The sequence below is a fragment of the Tinamus guttatus genome, unplaced genomic scaffold (genome assembly GCF_059628265.1).
Source record: "Tinamus guttatus ecotype Peru unplaced genomic scaffold, ASM5962826v1 Tinamus_guttatus_pri_ptg000232l, whole genome shotgun sequence".
Classification (NCBI taxonomy): Eukaryota; Metazoa; Chordata; class Aves; order Tinamiformes; family Tinamidae; genus Tinamus; species Tinamus guttatus.
The window spans coordinates 1,156,979-1,174,186 of NW_028288766.1; the positions used below are offsets into that span (position 1 = coordinate 1,156,979).

Consider the following 17,208-nt stretch of genomic DNA (forward strand, 5'->3'; position numbering starts at 1 on the left):
CTTAGTCTTGCAGAAAACTGAGCACCCTCTGCTTTTCAGTAGTCTCAAAATCTTAAAGAATAGGCTGAATATAAAATACAGAGGTATTTCCCAATTATCTCGGATCCTGTATGAATAAAATGATTGTGTCATATGGGTATGTTTATTAATTTGGAGAACAGGTGAAGGTCAAATTTGTTTCTTATTGGTGGATTTGTTTTGTTGTATTTGGGTATTTTGTTTGTTTGCTTATTTGCATTTAAAACAACTCTCCCTTAAGAAAAGTACTTATATACATTAAAATTCAAAGTAAAAGATGATCTTTAAATATTCTTTATTAAAACTTCTTTTAATTAAGAATGTAAAGCAAAGAAATCCTTTCCCTCTTTCCCCCAGAACTTCATTTTGAAGTAATCAGAGGATTAAAAAGAAAGCATCATCAGAATGTTGTTATCGAGAATGACACTACTTGAATATTCAATGTCATTCTTGCAGTTGCAGATTTTGCAGCCTAAATGAAAATATCTCATATGTACTTGGCATTACAGGGAGTGCAAAATTGCACTTCAGGCCTAGGATTAAACTGCCTCTGTAGATCAGGAAATTAAAAAGCATACTTTCAATATACCATACATATTTATTCTGTGTATTATTTTTGTATTTTTAAAATAATCACTTTACAGCTTGTTTGTGTAAGTCATAATACACTTATGGATGGTCTAACTGTCAGTATTCCAGTTTTCTAAATCGTGTGTATGAAAACTCTCAGAGCACTTATCATTCATATAATTTCCTGAGATTTGTTCTTAAGAAAGGAATTAAAATCTAGGAGTACTGATTTATGTATTTTGAAATCTACCTCTCTATTTGAAAGTCCATAGCAGCCTGTAAACTACTTCATAACTGCAGATATTTTATGTTTTGGCTATGTATGCATGCATTTGTAAAAATTTGTTCTCTGTGTTTCTGTAACCATATTTAGTGTTTCAGACATGGTTAAAGAAAATCTGACCCTTGAGACTGCAGAAAATTTTTGATCGGAAAATCTCTCAATACAAATTGCACAATTTAAAGTTTCTTTTCAAAAGCAAAAAAGGTCAGAAAAGCAAAGCAGGGGTGTTAATAGTTACCATCGCCCAAACAATCTTTGCCCTGCCTGTTATTTTTGCCACTGGGCCTGCCTGCTGGTTAATGATCGTGAAGCTGATTAGAGTTAGACTCAGCTGAAGGGAAGAGTGGTCTTGGGGTTAAGGCCCCTAATAGCAGCTCAGTGCTCGTTTGAGTTTAAGGTTTGTGTTTCCAAGACAGTTTTCTCTTGCCACCTAATGACTAGAAGAATATTTTTAGAGAAAGGAGTCTTGTGTAGCTGATTAGAAGAACTAAAACCCATCAAATATAATGAGGATCTTGACAGCTTCTCTGTATTTGGCAGCACTGTGGGCCTTGTCCTCTCTGGGCTCTGCTGCTCCAACCTGGGGTGTTAGATGTCTCCTCGCCCTCCTCAGTGGTACTTGAGAGGCGCGGGGAGGAGGGGAGCAGGGCAGATTTCGGGACATCACTGCTCCCTGGCACTTCACCCCTGCAGAAAGTGCCACTCTGCTTCTTGCAAGTGCCAGAATGGGATCTTGGTCCACTCAGAGTGCTCGGTGTGCGCCTGTGTACAGCCCAACTTCATAATGTGTGAGTGTCTATCTTTGCCTGTAAGAGCGGTTCATTTTAATATTCCTATCTGAATATGTATGGAAGGAATAGTTTCATGTTTTAAATAGATTTCAGTGGAAGTGTATGGGGGGGAAAAATGAAAAAGATTTATTTGCCTCTGGTCAATAAAATACTAAGTAAAAATGAAAGATTTTATCTTTCCTGTGAGGCGCAGTTGGTTATTTCAAGGTGCAGAGAATAACAAAATTACCCACCTTCTCATGAACTAGGCTCATTTTCATTCTCTGCCAGGTGGTTGCTTGAGTCTGACAAATGATTGATTTGGTTTCAAAGGGTGCTTGAATTGCACAAAGTGTTTTTCATATTAGAAAAGACATGGTCATTTTTTTCCCACAAGTTTTAAGATTTATTGCCTCACACAAGTATTATAAATTGGTTTGTTTGCTATTTGTTTTCTCTGGATTGTTGTAATTGGTATCATTAGCTGAAGGGCAAGTTTTACAGATGCTTAGAGGGGCGGCTTTTTAAACATGCACTGTTCTATTTTTTCATTATTATTATTTTTTTAAAAATACACTGCTGCAGGGCTGCAAGTCAGATGGGTGGACTGCTACTTCCCGTTTACTCACCCTTCTTTTGAGATGGAGATCAACTTCCAAGGAGAGTGGCTGGAGGTCCTGGGCTGCGGGGTCATGGAGCAACAGCTGGTTAACTCAGGTACGGAAACGCCTTTACCTCATTGACGCCTCTGCTAGCAAACACTTGCAGGGCAGCGGGTGTCACAGTCGGAGCTGCCCCCTGCCCCCTGGCGAGTGCAGGCGTTCCCGTTGGGAGCAGCAGTCCTCACCTGGAGCGCAGAGGCTGCGTGCTGCCGCTGCAGCCTGTCCGTGGGGCCGCGCGGGCTGGAGCCCGCAAGCAGAGCTGGGCTTCTGTTCTGTGAGGGGAGGAGACCGATGAACCTCAGCTTTAAAGGATAACATAATGAATTGGCGTGTGTGTTTTTCTGTCTTGCAAGAGAAGTCAAGTGCACTCACACTTCAGATTTAAAAGTGTCATAAACAAATAGCATCCACTAGTATTTGAAATATCAGAATGTTCCATTATCTCTGAAGCACAGAAAGAGAAATCTGACATCTTTCATATTGCTGCTTCGTTGGTGGGTAAATGATAGGTTGCTTTCTGTTTTGTTTTGTTTTGTGCCTCAGATTGGTTATTTATGAGTTTGAAACTACACTAAGAGCAGCATCATTTAATTTAGCTGGAATTATTACTGAGAAATGTCATCTAACATGACTTGCCTTCTAAAACTTGCACATAAGCAGGAAGGAAGGAGAATCGACATTTCTTTCTGCCTATTTTCAGAGTGGGAATTTTATGAGCTTGATTTTTCATTGGCAGAGAACAGGCTGTTTGTGTAAGTGCTGTGCGGCTGGTAGGTGCTCAGACCTCTGTCAGTCAGTGCCTTCCAGTACCATTTGTTAGGAATGGGAGCCTTTGGGGATGTGATCCATTTATTTCTTGGGAGTGCTCTTTCAAGTAACTATGTTAAACTCAGTTGATCTTGTTGCAGTTGCTTTCCTAAGCTGTTGTTGTCTTTTAATGTGCTGTAAGGTCTTTCTTTTCGATGTTCAAGTATGGTAACTATAAATGGCTCAGTTTTCCAGTTACTTAGGGTCCCATGTTTTCTTCAAAGTCTCTATGTGCTTTATGTGACTGTTTTCTTTGAGATGTAAATCCTTTTCCAGAGCTCCCCCTCGATGGGTTAATGGCTTATGCTTGAAGATCTTTCTAGGGCTATCATGTTCATGCTGTGATAAATGTGATATAGATTCTGACTGTATAGATATAGTTTCAGAAATAAATGACTTTGCAATACTATTTATATCAGATAAGACTTATGACCAGATTTTCTTGTTTCTCTTCTGTTTAGGTTTTTTTAATGTGTGTTACAAGAGCTAAACTCTGATCTCAGAGCAATTAATATAAGAATGTTTATGTGTGTATCAATGTGTATGAAACACCAGTGGGAAGTTTTCTACACAAAAGCTTTCAATTTTAATAGGCCTGTAGCTTTTTGTCACATTCTAAATAATGGTCTTCAAAATTACATCCCTTCCTTCCAAAACTTTTCTAACTAGTTGTTCATTGTACTTCTAATCTTTCAAGTAACACACAAATCTAGTAAATCAAGTTCAGCATTTGAATGACTTCTGTACTTGCACTATTAATTAAAAATTCTGTTACTGTTTTTTTTTTTTTTTTAAAGATTCTTTCACTCCATTAGCAAGATATTTTTAGAAGGCTGAAACTCTTTGTCATGGAAGTGTCAATCTTTCTTCTTTCTTTTTTTTTGCTTTATTTAATGAGAACTGCACTTTGTGTAAACATGATTTTGCTCTTCTGCTCTCTGCAGTGGCTATGCAAAAACACTTGGCTGAGTCTAATGCCTCTCGAAATGACTTTATTGAAGCGTTGGAATCTGTTTGCCACAAGTGAGGAAGAAGTGTGGCCATAAATTGTGTTGGCTAACAATTAGTTGATTTGGTTTAAAATAACAATGAGAGTAAGTTAATGTTTTCAGTCAGATAACAAGTCAAATGCCAATTTTCTCTGCTTGCTGCGGCTCCAAGTATTTTTTTTCTTTATTCCTGTTTTAAAACAGTTTAAATCCCAGCAGCTTGTAGGCAGGCCAGCTTAGTGAAGCCAAGTTTGCTGCTGCTAGCCCATAAATTTGAGTGTTATGGCAGCAAGCTGCCTTTGTCTGGAATTGAAAATCCAATCCAGACATATAGAAAGAAGAATTTCTTTGAAGAAGGCTGAAGGTGAAAATTTTCTTTCCTAGCTCCTTCAGTTTTTTTTTGTTAGCAGCACTGGAGCGCCCTTCAAAGCCATCCTTGAGCAGTGAATTTTTTCAATGTTTTGAAATAGTTTGTTAGTTTGTGAATGTGAAATAGTTTGCTTTCCACCTTTAGAGCAGCCCTTGTGCCTCCAGTTTCCATGATCAATGCTTTGCTTAATACCCTGCTCCCAAGCCATTAAATCTCTTTGAAGCTCCAAAGCTTTTAGTTGAGTTACATTACTACAGTGGTGTTATCAGAGTATAAGTCTAAAGCATGTTGGTTATGTAGGACACTCAAGATAAAATAAAACCTTGACTTTTAAATGAGTGCAGAGTAGCAAGAAGTAGGGTCTTCATCAGCCAGGGAGAGGAGGCCTGTATTTTCCAAATAGCTCTGTCATTGTACCTTGATTCAAAATACTGTCTGCTTACCTGTGTAGGAGACAGCACTATTTTCATTCAGTGGAGAATCACAGGCAAAAGAAATAGAGATACACTGCTCAAAAAAACTGCTTATGGAAAAACACGAATGGTTCTCCTCCTCCCCCACCTTTTGCTCAATGATTGCAAAATTCCTTAGTTACAGATGGGTATCATATGGCCTAACAGTAAGCATCTAAACTCAGGGTGCTGACCCACAATACAGATGTGACTCCCTTGACTAGGGAGGAAACACTGTTGTCTACACCTACTTGTGCCCAGTCTTTTCTTGTTAGCTAGGCTAGAATAGTCACTGGGGAATTGCTTGTTCCTGCTTCAGTCTCTTCACAGACGCTACCAGGAACCAGCTCAGTAGGGCTGCGTGGAAAAGAGAAATGTTACTCATCTTTATCTGGCAAACCTGGTGCTGAAGGAGTATTTGTTAGTTGTCTTGGTGTGACAGTTCTCAGGCTGGAATTGGAAGGATCCTTTTCATGGTATGCTGCACAGTCTGCTACAAACTGGAGAAGAAAACAATGAGTTTGCAGAAATTATAGGGGAAGCTACGGCAGAATGAGCAAAAAATGATTTAAATCTTTTCTCCGCAAAAATATTTGTTTAAAATGATCTTATTAAAATGTATTGTGCTTGTGTGCAGTTTATCCTTTGCTTCGAAGAATTTCAATGCTCCAATAAACTAAATAACTAGCAGAAAGACTGTGGTATTTTAATAGGATCTTCATATGGCATTTCTAGTACCTTGCAGTTTGGGATTTTTGTCTTAGGGGCTTTTTGTTTTGCTTGTTATTGACTATTAAAATACATATTTATGAAATCTAATGTTTGTGGCTAAGCATTTCTTTTCTTTACATAAGAAAATATTATTTTCCTAAGGGTAAAGAAGATAGCTTTTACCTACAAAAGCCTCAAATCCATTGTGTATGTGTTAAATATGAAATGCTGATCTGTAAAGCAATCAGAAACAAATCATTTAATGTATAAGTTGGATGTACCTGGTCATCTTCAGTGATTGTAATTTAAAGTCTTTGAGGATTCTTCGCACAGATGGTTATTATACAGTTTTGTTTCTTGTACATGTGTGTGTGTGTGCATATGTAGTAACATACATATACATATATATAGTAACTGAAGAAGCTGTGTGAACAGATTAAAAGACAGGGTCAAAGGGGCTGGATATTAGGCATTAAGTAGCTGTTTCTTTGTGTTGACAGATGATTCTGTCAAACTGGCAGATCTTGTAATCGCAATTCCCTGCCTGAAACACTTCACTATAGTTCCTTAGAGGTTAACCTGAATATGCAGCAAATTTTGATGGTATTGACAGATCATTTAAGATTTTCAGTCTTGAGTGAAGCGTTCCACCATAGCTTTAATACCCTATGGAATCAGAATTAAATTTGTTAAATTGTTATTTTCCAAAAGAAAACAGCCTGTTAAAATCTTTTGATGACCTATATTTAGGGACAAACCTTTCTTTGTTTTCACTCTCTCTTAAATAGAATGTGTTAGAGCCATTTGGTACATCTAAACAGAAATTTACTGGTTATAGGGAAAAATCATCACATTTGTTCAAAAATGTTGAGTGTTTTCATTATCTGCCTTCCCATTCTGCTCCTTTTCTCCTTTTTATTTTGATGTCTGTAAAGAGGTTCCCTAGCCTTCCCTCTTTTTCTTACACTTTTTAACCAGCTAAATTTCCAGTTTCTGACATGGATCTCCACAGGTAACAAAGTAAGAAAGCATTGCTTTTTGTTGACATTTCTCAAATAGAGAGATGTTATTGTCTTCAGACTCTGCTAGTGTTTTATTGCAGCCTTGAGATTTCACATACAGGAAATGTTAAATCAGTTTTGGATTCGCCAAGAGGGAGGCAACCAGCTGCCTCCTTAGTCACTCACTAGGTAGTGGGGATGATCCAGTTTTGTGATCCATTCGGATTTCCGTGTTGACAATGGGGAAGGTTCCTGCTGTCTTGGTGTGTGAAGGAGTAAATGCAGCCTGAAAAGAACTGTAGATACCATTTCTATTAAAGCCAATCCAGATGTGGAATATTGTTTGAGTTGTTTTGCATTTAGGAAAGTATCCTACTTCTAACTGCATGGTGAATATGATGTCTATCATACATGATATTAACTGTTTTTAAAAGAAAAATAAAACATATATGCCAGTACAGTGTTTTATTTAAATTGTTGAAAGAACATGCAGGGAACAATATCGCATGTTTTCATATGGCCAAAGAGGCTAAACTAGAAACTATAATTAATTTTCAATTTTTTATGTGCATTTTGTTTGTCGTCTTAAAGTGTATTGAGTAGGAATGCTGTATATAAATCTTAATATAAAGAACAGTTTCTCTTACCCTGATTGATGCAGGAAAAATGTAGAAACTTTTACAGTACACTTGTAAGTAGTTTCAGTTTTAGGTCCATGGTAAGTCGTAGAACTAACATGAGTTGACACAAGATGTTTTTCTGAGCTTCAAGAGACTTGCTATTCAAGATTTGCAGAGATTGTTTTCACTGGTAGGTGCTGAAGTTCACAAATCTGTTTGACTTGATATGATTGCAGCCTTGGAATACAGGACATTTGCTTACTCAGAGGCTGTGATCACATGAAGTTGCTTAGTACCTGTGAAATTGGAAGCAGTTAGGGTGTGATCTTTGGTTGATTGAAATCAATGGCAATATTCCCACTGCTCAGTGTTGCAGAATATGTGAGCTGGGGGTGGGGAAATGTGAAAATTGGGCTAAAGTTTACTTAAACCCAGAGACAAAACAACATCCACAAAAACCCACAGTAATTTTAAAAAGGACATTTTAAAGATAATTCCGTAATGACTTTCCCTCCTCTCTTTGAAATTTGGATTTGTATATATTACAGAATATAACCGAAGGATGGCACGCCCAACCAAGGCAAAGATCTGTCCATCCCTGTATCCTGTCTCTGATAGGACTCAAGCAGGTGCCTCAAAAGGTGTAAGAATACAGCCTAGTATACTAATATTTCCCTGATGTGTTTTTGCAGCTGTCGGCATCCTAAGCTGAAAAAGATACCTTGGTTTTAATAGCTGTTGTAGGTTTTTTTTTTCTTTCTTTTTCCATTAATTTGTTAAAGTGGTTTTTTGAGTCCCACTAAATCTTCAGTGCCTGCAGTGCCTTCTAAAAGATCTTCTAAAACTTAACTTGAATGAGGAATCACCTCCTGTTGACTCTTGTCACCAGGTAGTTTCAGTTGCTGCTCCTTATCACATAGGAGGAGAGACGATGGACAGTTGATTCTCCTTCCTTTCTTTTATACCACTCATGATCTCTTTAGATCTTAGGCATAACTCTCAGCAGTGATTTCTTTTCAGGTTGGCCGACGCTGGCCGTACAATAACTCCCTGTGTGGAAGCTTGTCCCCACATTCTGGTAGTCCTCGGTGCTCTTACCTGCATATTCCACAGGTTTTACTGTAGGAAGACTCATGTAATGTTTAAGTTGTGGGCATACAATGTTTTGTCACATTGGCATAAAGGGCTTTGAGTTCTTTTTTCCTTTTCTGATGATTTTTAACTCTCATGTTGCTTTGTTGATCTTTAATGAGTCTTAAGTTGAAGAATAAAGGAAGATGTCGGTATAATAACTACAAGAGATGATTGTGTCTGATCACTGGACTAATGGTTTGAAACATTTGGAAAAACAGTCATTCAGCTCTGGGTGTGAAATTGGTTTTGATACCCTGTTTCCTAAATCCTACGAATCATGAAGGCAGCTGTATTTAAGCTACTAATAGGAAGAGTTGGTAATGATTTCCTGCTGTGTGTAGTTTTTCTACCTTCCACCTCTGAAAGTAATGTTGATATTTACATTCTTAAAGAACCCATCTTTTTGCTTCTTGGGTTGAAGCTCAGTGTAATAGGCAATGGTATAAATTTTGAAAGAGGAAATATGAGTTTTTACAGCATGAATTATTATTGGTTATTATTATGGCTTCAGGGAGGAAATGAGTGGACGATGCTGGGCGCTAAGTAAGATGAAGAAAACTTCTTGTCAAGTTGCATATGATTATAGGTGATATCCTGATTTTTACAGCAAAGGTGTTTTTCCTAATGCTTTATTCTGTATTCATTTTGTGTTTATTTCTCTTGAGGAATAATGGTCAATCTTGTATTAGGAAGAATACCTTTGCTATAAAAGTTCAGGGTATCACACACAATTCAAGACCCAGAACTGCTCGGCAACTTTTAGCCTTTTAAACCTTCTTAAGTGCCTTTGAACACGAAGAAAGGAGTTTGTAGTAAATTTGACAAAGCATTAATTTTGTTTTAAAAAGTGGAAACTTTTTTGCCTTGAGTGTACTTCTGGTTGAAAGCAGATTCTTGGAGTATAAGTTTGTCCTACTTGGTAGCCCTTTTCCAGATTAGTTCTCAGACTTAATGCCAAAATTTCAATATTATTTGACCCAGTGCTGCCACCTTCAGCCCAGTAGAAGTCTTAACATGTAGAACTTGCCTGCGGTGCTGCAGTAAATACATCTTTCTTTCTTTGTTTATTGAAGAACATCAACATTGATGTCTGAAGGAAAGTAATAATTTTAAGCTCTTAACCTGTCCACTTGTCATCTTTGCTTTGGGGGAAAGGATTTTCAAGTTTTGACAGTTCTTCATGGGTAGCAAATTAGTAGTCAATAGACAAATTATATCCATGTTACCTTGTAGACTTAGGATTTTTTCTTTTAATTTATGAATATATTCTTAAATAAAATTTTAGTTATGGGTGAATTACATTCATATATCAAGCAGCAGGGTATGTTTTGGGGAAGGGGAAATTTAATACCTTTCATCAAGCAGTTTTTTTTGCTGTTCAGCTTTTGCCTAGTAAATTACATTAAAATGTTGGAGCAGATGGTGCATGTGGTGTAAATAGTATGCAGGCCCATGTTCTGCCTGTGCTGTCAGCCCCCAGCAGGGACCTTGAAATAGTTAAAGCTGAATGTGCGCATAATGATATAGCGTATAGGGGTAAATATAATGTGTTTAAAACAAATTCCTGCAATATCTTAAGGTGAAATTAAGGCTACAGAGGTATATTGGTTCCCTGAGTACCTAGGACCTCCAAAGAACTGGATAAGACCTTCTGGGTGGAAGAGTTTTCGCAAAGTAAATCCAAAGTGTTATGTCAGTGGTTTAGCTTCTCGGGTCCCCATTGCAAACTGTTGAGTGGTTCACGTCTCCCCTTCTTAGGTCACTGTCCGTCTGCTGTGTGATTGTATCACTAGAGCACCTTGATGTCTTGGGCTTTCCCATGCTTATTCTCCTGAGACCCTGGTGAGATAGGGAAGTGCTGCCATTTAGCTCCAGTGTTTTATGGACTGGAGTTGAAGTATGCAGGAGACTCAAGTGCGTGCACCTATGCACACACATTGCAGACAACCCTCCAGCTGCCTCAGCAAGTTAGCCTTCCTGTCAACCTTATGTATGAAACAGGGAGAGAAGGTCTTCCAGAAGAGAGCCCATCTGAACACAATTTGGACTTCTTTCCTCGATCTCTCTGCTAAGCAGCCTCTAGAAATGACTAGCTGCAGGGAGAACATTGTTTCCTCATCGAGACAGGTGCCTGGAGATAAAGTGAATATGCCACAAAGAGCATATTCCTAGATTAAATTAAATTAATGGGAAGCTGGGAAGGATCTGACTTCTCAATGGTCTCAGAAGTTGTCTAAGATGAAGTAGAGTTGAATCCGAGCTCTGTCTTTTTATCCAACGACTAAGCCACCTTTGTCTTAAGACAGTGTTTGGGTGTCTTTTAAACTCTAGGTGCCCCTGCTTGAACAGGGGAATTAGACTACATGATCTCTACCGGTCCCTTCCAACCTCAACCATTCTGTGATTCTGTAACTGGAAGGAAGTTTTGGTCTCACCTTGATAAATAAACCAGAACAAGGAAAGATATTTCACAGAGATGATGCTCCAGTCAATCTAAAGATGCACTGTTTTATTTGTTACCTTATTCTCTTGTTCTATTACCAACGGCTACATCACTAGGCTTAATGTGTTTGCGTCTTTTATAAAGTTGTACCTTTCCTCTACTCTCTCCTTTCCCTTGTCAAGTTGATAATTTTCCTGTTGTCTCCTCCTTAATTTATAGCTCTATTTTTAAAACTGCTTTTCCTTCAAGTTTTTCATCCAGAAGGAACCCATAAAATATTTGAAATGTTGCTTTCTCTGGTTTTATTGCCTTTGGCAGATTCATTATGTATGTTGGAGTTGGTGTTCTTCATAAGAATTAATATAAGCTTACTCGCAATTTGTATGTGTTTGTGTAGAATGAATGAATATTTCGTTCCTTTTTATGACAATTCAATTACACCTATTTCTTGAAAATGTCTAATTTTCAGGGATATTTTGTTGGGAGGTAAGTATAGGATTGCATTCTCAAATAGGTTGTTGTTATAGAACTTGGTTGACCATTTGAATTTGTGATTCGATATGATCCTGCCAGTTGAGTGTTGCAAAAGCACTATCAATGGGTTAAAAGGATAATTTCTCTTTCGTGGTTCAAAATTTCATTTTTATTTGGAATTTATATTCCTTATGTTCACAATTTAGGAATCTCTTAGCCCTTCCTTCATACTTAATTTTCTCTTGCCCCAGAATTTATGTGAAAAGTGTTAACTTTGTCTAACCTAGAAACCAGCAAGCATGGTTATTTGAGGGATTGGGGCATAGAACTTCTTTACTTTGGTGAATGAAACTTTTTCATAGCACGTGAGACTGATTTTAGTTCACTTGGATTTATAACAGAAAAAAGAAGTGAGAGTAGTTAGGTGCAGAGAGAGTACACCCTCTGTGTGGGTGTTGTTGGATCCCTTAATGTTAACACTGCATTTGAAGCTGTTTGCCCATGTGTATTTATTGCCTCTCCTTCCCTTTATTTTTTTAATCAAAAGTAAATTAAAAGTTTAGTTATTCAGTATGATTTGTCTCCTTGGGATCCAGCAGGAGGACTAGAGTACCACACACCACACAGGGATAAATAATGATGGATGTGGTTTATTAAGCAGCTCCCAAGTAAAAGAAAATGCTACTCAAAAACCCTGAAGAGCAACAATTTATAGCACAGGGAAGGTGTTTCCCTTGGCTTTATTTATGCAAATGAAAATACTGCCAAATATTAGTGTTGAATTACCACACTGTTATGGGATGAATGCTCAGTCTTTTTAATCAGCCAAAAGCTAGTCCAATGAGCCTAATATAATTCCTCATCAGGCTAGGATACCCTGCGGGTTCTTTTGTTGAGTTGTAATATTAATTTTTCCTGTTCCCAGGATATTTATCAAGACTAACCAACTGAGGGACGAGAGGAGATTTTACAGGCACGTGTCTAACTGTTCCTTACTCTGCTACACAAAGCTCAGTTGAGATACTTTGTATTTAATCTCAGTTGACTTAAAACTATTTCAGAAAGTGTTTCCCTTTGCTAGATGGCAAACACGAACTTGGTGTCTTATTTCTGGAGGGGGAGGTTTTGGTTAGAATGTTCCTATTTTGGTCCATTTTGTGTTCTTAAGGTTCCTATGCAGTGAGCTGAATGGGAGAACACAGTTGTGATTACACAGGGTGAATATACCCCCTGCTCTCTCTGCTCCATGTGAGCATTAGGAACATAACAAGCTAGCCGTAGTGCAAGGGGGATCAGCCTCCCCAGCTCCGTGCTGGTTGGCAGGGGCTTTGTGTAGCTGCGAGCTGTGGGGCCCGCGTCTCCCAAGGGTAACGAGCGGGGAGGAGGAAGCCGAGGAGCGCCCAGCTGAGGTACCGGTGGCTTCCAGTGACCACCCCAGTGTGGTGGGACACGTGTCCCGTCCGAGCCCGAGGTGCCAGCCCCTGCTGGGTCTTTTCTGCAGCCCAGAAGACTTGTCTTTCCCGGGTGTCTCTCTGCCAGAGCAGAGCAGACCACTGCTGACTTGTGTGTGGAGCAGTGGCTGGGCTCCTTCGCTTGGGTTGCGGGCAGGCAAATACAGAACAGCTGCTGGCCACCATTTATCTGTTGTTACTGCCAACAGAATAATCTTCCATGTACTTACAAACTCTACTTTTGTACAAGTGTATATGTCAGCTCCATTAGCATAGGTTCCATTTTGACTTGTATAAATAGGAATAACTTAGAACTTTGCTTGAATTTACTCTCCAGTTACCCAGAGAAGCTTTGCGGGTCAGTATTCATAAACAAGACAGTCATAAATAGAGAGGATAAAATTCACCACCTTTAAATTAAAACGTGTTGGGAAGGAAGTAATTAGGTTGTAAAGGAACATCCATGCCTTAATACACTTCCAGCAGGAAGAAAATCTAGAACAGGTTGGCATCTCTGTGCTAGCTGGAATTTATCTGTAGCACAGCTACAGGGAGCTACTGGACAGCCAGTTCTGGGCATTGTACCAACCAGTTATGAGCAAAGTTTGCTATTGCACCTGAGGTGAATCAGGGAAAAATGCCAGACTCTATTAACACTTCTTCCCATGTAAATAACAGTGACAGATTACTAATAGATACTAAAGTGATGTCTCCTTTTTCCTGAACAGAACGTATGCCATAAATTATGTAGTATGATGACTATGCACTGAGCATTACTAATAAGTTTGGTCTTAACTGTTCTGACATAGTCCCAAGAAACTTCTGTATGAAACAGATGGAATGTAAGAGGTAAGCAGGACAGTAGTATAGTACCTATTTTCTTTTAGGCCAAGTTGGGTTTTTTGTTGGGAGGAAGATGTGGGAGAAAGGTTGGTTGTTTGTAAAGAAGGCTGGCAGTATTGAATGAGCAGCCCAAACATCAGCATGAGAAGGTCTTGCTTGCTTTTGAGAGCCATTTAGATTAGTTTAAAAATTTCCCCTTAGCAGTCGAGGATGTTGACAAGATCTGAAGATCTCTTTTCTGGGTCACTAAAATGTTGCCTCTATCAAACAACAACAACAACAACAAAAGAGGAGGGCCAAAAAAGCCTCCCAGCAAAAACCCTATAAACTGATTGCTATACCTTTAGCTCTCTCCAACTCCTTACTCTGCAAGTAAGCAGCAATTTACTTCTTCTTTATCCTGTGAGAAGAAAGGAAAAAATGATGCTTCAGTCCTGGGAATTGCTGCTGTTCCTGTGTTGAATTTTGGGCTGCTTATTCAACTGTCAGTCTTTCTTACACTGGTGACAGAGAATGTCACTGACATTATAATTCTCAGCTTTTCATGGTTAAAAAAAAACAAAAGTGGATTTACTGAATTATCTTTTAGAACATTGATTGATGCAAAATAGCAGTGGGGATTGTAATAGAAGAGAAGTTATGAGGATACATTTAAATAAGGCAAGAGACTTCAGTTAGGACTTAATCTTTGACTGTACGGGCTGAAAAGTATTTAGCTAATGAATTATTCCAAAAGAGCAAGTAGAGTAAGGGAAATCCTTTTCTCATAGTAATTCAGACTTAGTTAGCATGTTTTGCAAGTGACAATCAAACTCTAACTGGAATTATTTTTTCATCTTGGGAAAATATATTCATAATACAATTCTATTGTATGGTTCGCAGCAGAAACTAAAATTACTAAAGTATCTCAGCTGCTCTGGTAGAGTCCATTGTATCATATCAAGACAGGAGCAAAATTGCTCATTATTACAAATGCTAAATTAGTTTCTGTTCTTAATGAATAAAAACTTGTGATCTTTTTTAAAAAGGAAGATTGTACTCTGCCTCTTTTAGCACTTGCTGCTGCTATTTTTGTTTATTTAATAAGAGATGAGAGTTTATCTTAGGAAGGAAAGTCTACTCTTTCCTAGGTGCTCTGCCCACTATGGTCAGATTGTTCTATATTGTGGTTATTTATTTATTTGTTTGTATTATGCCTTGAAATCTGAAGTTCTAGCCATGCTCAGAAGACATTTGCTAAATGAGCTGGATTGCAGCTCTTGCCCCCTTTATTAGTTCCTATTGTTCGTGTGCTTGTGAATCGCATTTGCTATAGCCACTCCAGAGCAAGAAGGCAGAGTTCACTTAAGCCCTCTGAAGATGCACTTACTCATGTAGCAGGTAGAAGTTATTTTGTCTGGATTTCTTTTGTTGAACTTTTGTTTCCCAGGTGAATTCAGAAATTAAGCGCAATTCTGTAATGCTGTTACTTATTTAACAAAAACATGGAAATAGCTAGGAAGAGTTTCGTTTCCATGTCAGCACTGATGCTGCTTTCACACATCAATAGTGAAGTGGAGCAGCCTGTGCGTAAGCAGTTGCCATGTTCTGCATATGGCTGATTGAAGGAGCTGTGAGCAAACATCTGACAAATGTTGTAGCACCCTCTGTAGAGCTTCCTGAGTTCTTCTAGGGCACGTATATGCTTTTGGTTTTTGATGGTAGCCAGGAGATGAGTGGTACATTGGTATGTGGGATTCTTTAAATCCAGGAGCTGCTGCCCAAAGGGACTGTTTTGGCAGCATGCAGCGCTGAGAGGGGTTGTTTTTAGCTGAAAACAAAAGCAACTTCCCACTCTCCCTGAGCCCAACCCCACTTTTGGCCTTTCTATTGTTAATCAATACAAGATAATCTTAGCAGAAGCAAAACTCTACCTGTACATCCTGAAAAGGAGAGAGGGAAACACTCGATATTACATGTCTGTAATTCAGTGAAGAGCGAAAAAAAGCTGTTTGTGTGGTATCCTACAAATAGCTCTGTATTCGTCACCTTTATGACTGTCTCAGAAGCTCTGAGTCTTAGAAAGAGGGAAGGAAAAAAGGGAATTTGAAAGATCAGTGGGCATAATGTTTACATACATATGACTGTTAACTGTCTCTCTATTGTTATGTTACAAACTATTCATAAACTTGGAGTTTCCTACTGGATACCTTCATGAAAATGGTACTTAAAAACAAAAGAGAGTGCACAATTAGAACATGAGACAGATGGACATTCAGGTCACACTAAACCAAGTAGTCCCAGGAGTAGCACAACCAGCCTTTTGCTGTAGCCCTCCATGGGTTTGTTGATACCTGACAGAGGTTACGTTCTAAGTCTTCTTCCCGAGTTGGTAATTAGGTCAAACATTTTTGAACAGCCATCCTCTCTCCACTTCTGCCATTCTCTGCTAAATTGGCTGTGGGTTTAAAAGTTTTCAGTGAAAAGGAAGGAACAGCAGACACGCACAATGCACGTCTGGAGCATGAGATTAGGCTGGCATTGTTTTCGTAGGCTAAATGAACGTAACACCCTTAGAGGTGAGAATGAACAGTTGCAATCATCCAAAAACCCACAGACTCTTTACTTCGCTGGTTTTCAACAGACAGCCTCTCATGTTCTGTGCTTTCCGCCACACCTGCAGGTGTGATACTCTGCAGGAAGAGAAAATCATTAATTCTTTCCTTGAAAGGCTCCAATTTGAAAAAGCTAGAGCTTCCCTACAACGACCTTCTTGCTGCCTTATGATACTCTGCAGGAAGAGAAAATCAGTAATTCTTTCCTTGAAAAGCTCAAATTTGAAAAAGCTGGAGTTCCCCTTCAATGACCTTTTTGCTGCCTTATTGCCACCTCCCTTTCATTACATCTCTTCTCATGGGGCTTGAAGAAAAATGCAAACACCTTAAGCTATAGAAAAGCACTATGACTGCCCAATTCACAGGTGGAGTTTAAGGAAGGTGAGCGAAGGGGCACTGAATCTATAATTCTTTTATGTATTCAACGCGTTTGTGCAATACAGAGATAGCTGGGCCTTCCCAGGCTCCCTGGAGGCACCCGAAAGGCTTCTTAGCAGAAGGGAGTAATTGCAGCAGCTTTGCTGGAGGCCGAGAGACAACCCCAAGACCATTTTTAAACCACACCTGAGGAAATTTTGTTGAAGAAGTGTGACGGCAGGTGACATACCTACACCAGTTTATGAACTTTGTTCTCCACTATGTGTTGATAGAGTAAGTCTGTGAATTCAGCAGACTGCAGTTTTTCCAAGGCTGTGCCTGTTATTCCAGGCCCCGATGCATGCCTTTAACAGGAAAGGTGTTTTGGCAGATGACTGACCGAATGTGCAGTCTGGTCCACTGAATGGGATTTTCTTGCCTAACTCCTAGAGTGTTCTCCTAAAATGACAGTTTTCACTTGGCTAATCCTACATGCGTGATCTGCTTGCTCTGTTGTCTGTAGAGGTGTTAAACTGAAGTGGAGATGCCTATTGCCTAGGTCTTCCTCTGGGAGAACAGAAAACCATGGTAAGGAGTCATGCTGAAGCTAAGTGTGTGATTGGAGTGAAATGCTGTACTAGGCATAGGTATGAGGAGTT

General features: G+C 39.0%; 1 protein-coding gene and 1 long non-coding RNA gene across 2 annotated transcripts in view; one reads left to right on the forward strand and one right to left on the reverse strand.

The window, feature by feature from the left end:
• Window positions 1–17,208, forward strand: part of FARS2 (phenylalanyl-tRNA synthetase 2, mitochondrial) — a 235,420-nt gene that overhangs the window by 64,829 nt on the left and 153,383 nt on the right. Inside the window, exon 4 of the mRNA XM_088525650.1 lies at window positions 2,227–2,358. Coding sequence (XP_088381776.1) covers window positions 2,227–2,358 — 132 coding nt within the window. The remainder of the gene's footprint in view (window positions 1–2,226; window positions 2,359–17,208) is intronic.
• Window positions 5,690–5,959, reverse strand: LOC148594553 (uncharacterized). The gene is made up of 2 exons (XR_015913428.1): window positions 5,914–5,959; window positions 5,690–5,825 (listed from the first exon to the last, which is right to left on the reverse strand). It is a non-coding gene; the product is annotated as an uncharacterized LOC148594553 (long non-coding RNA).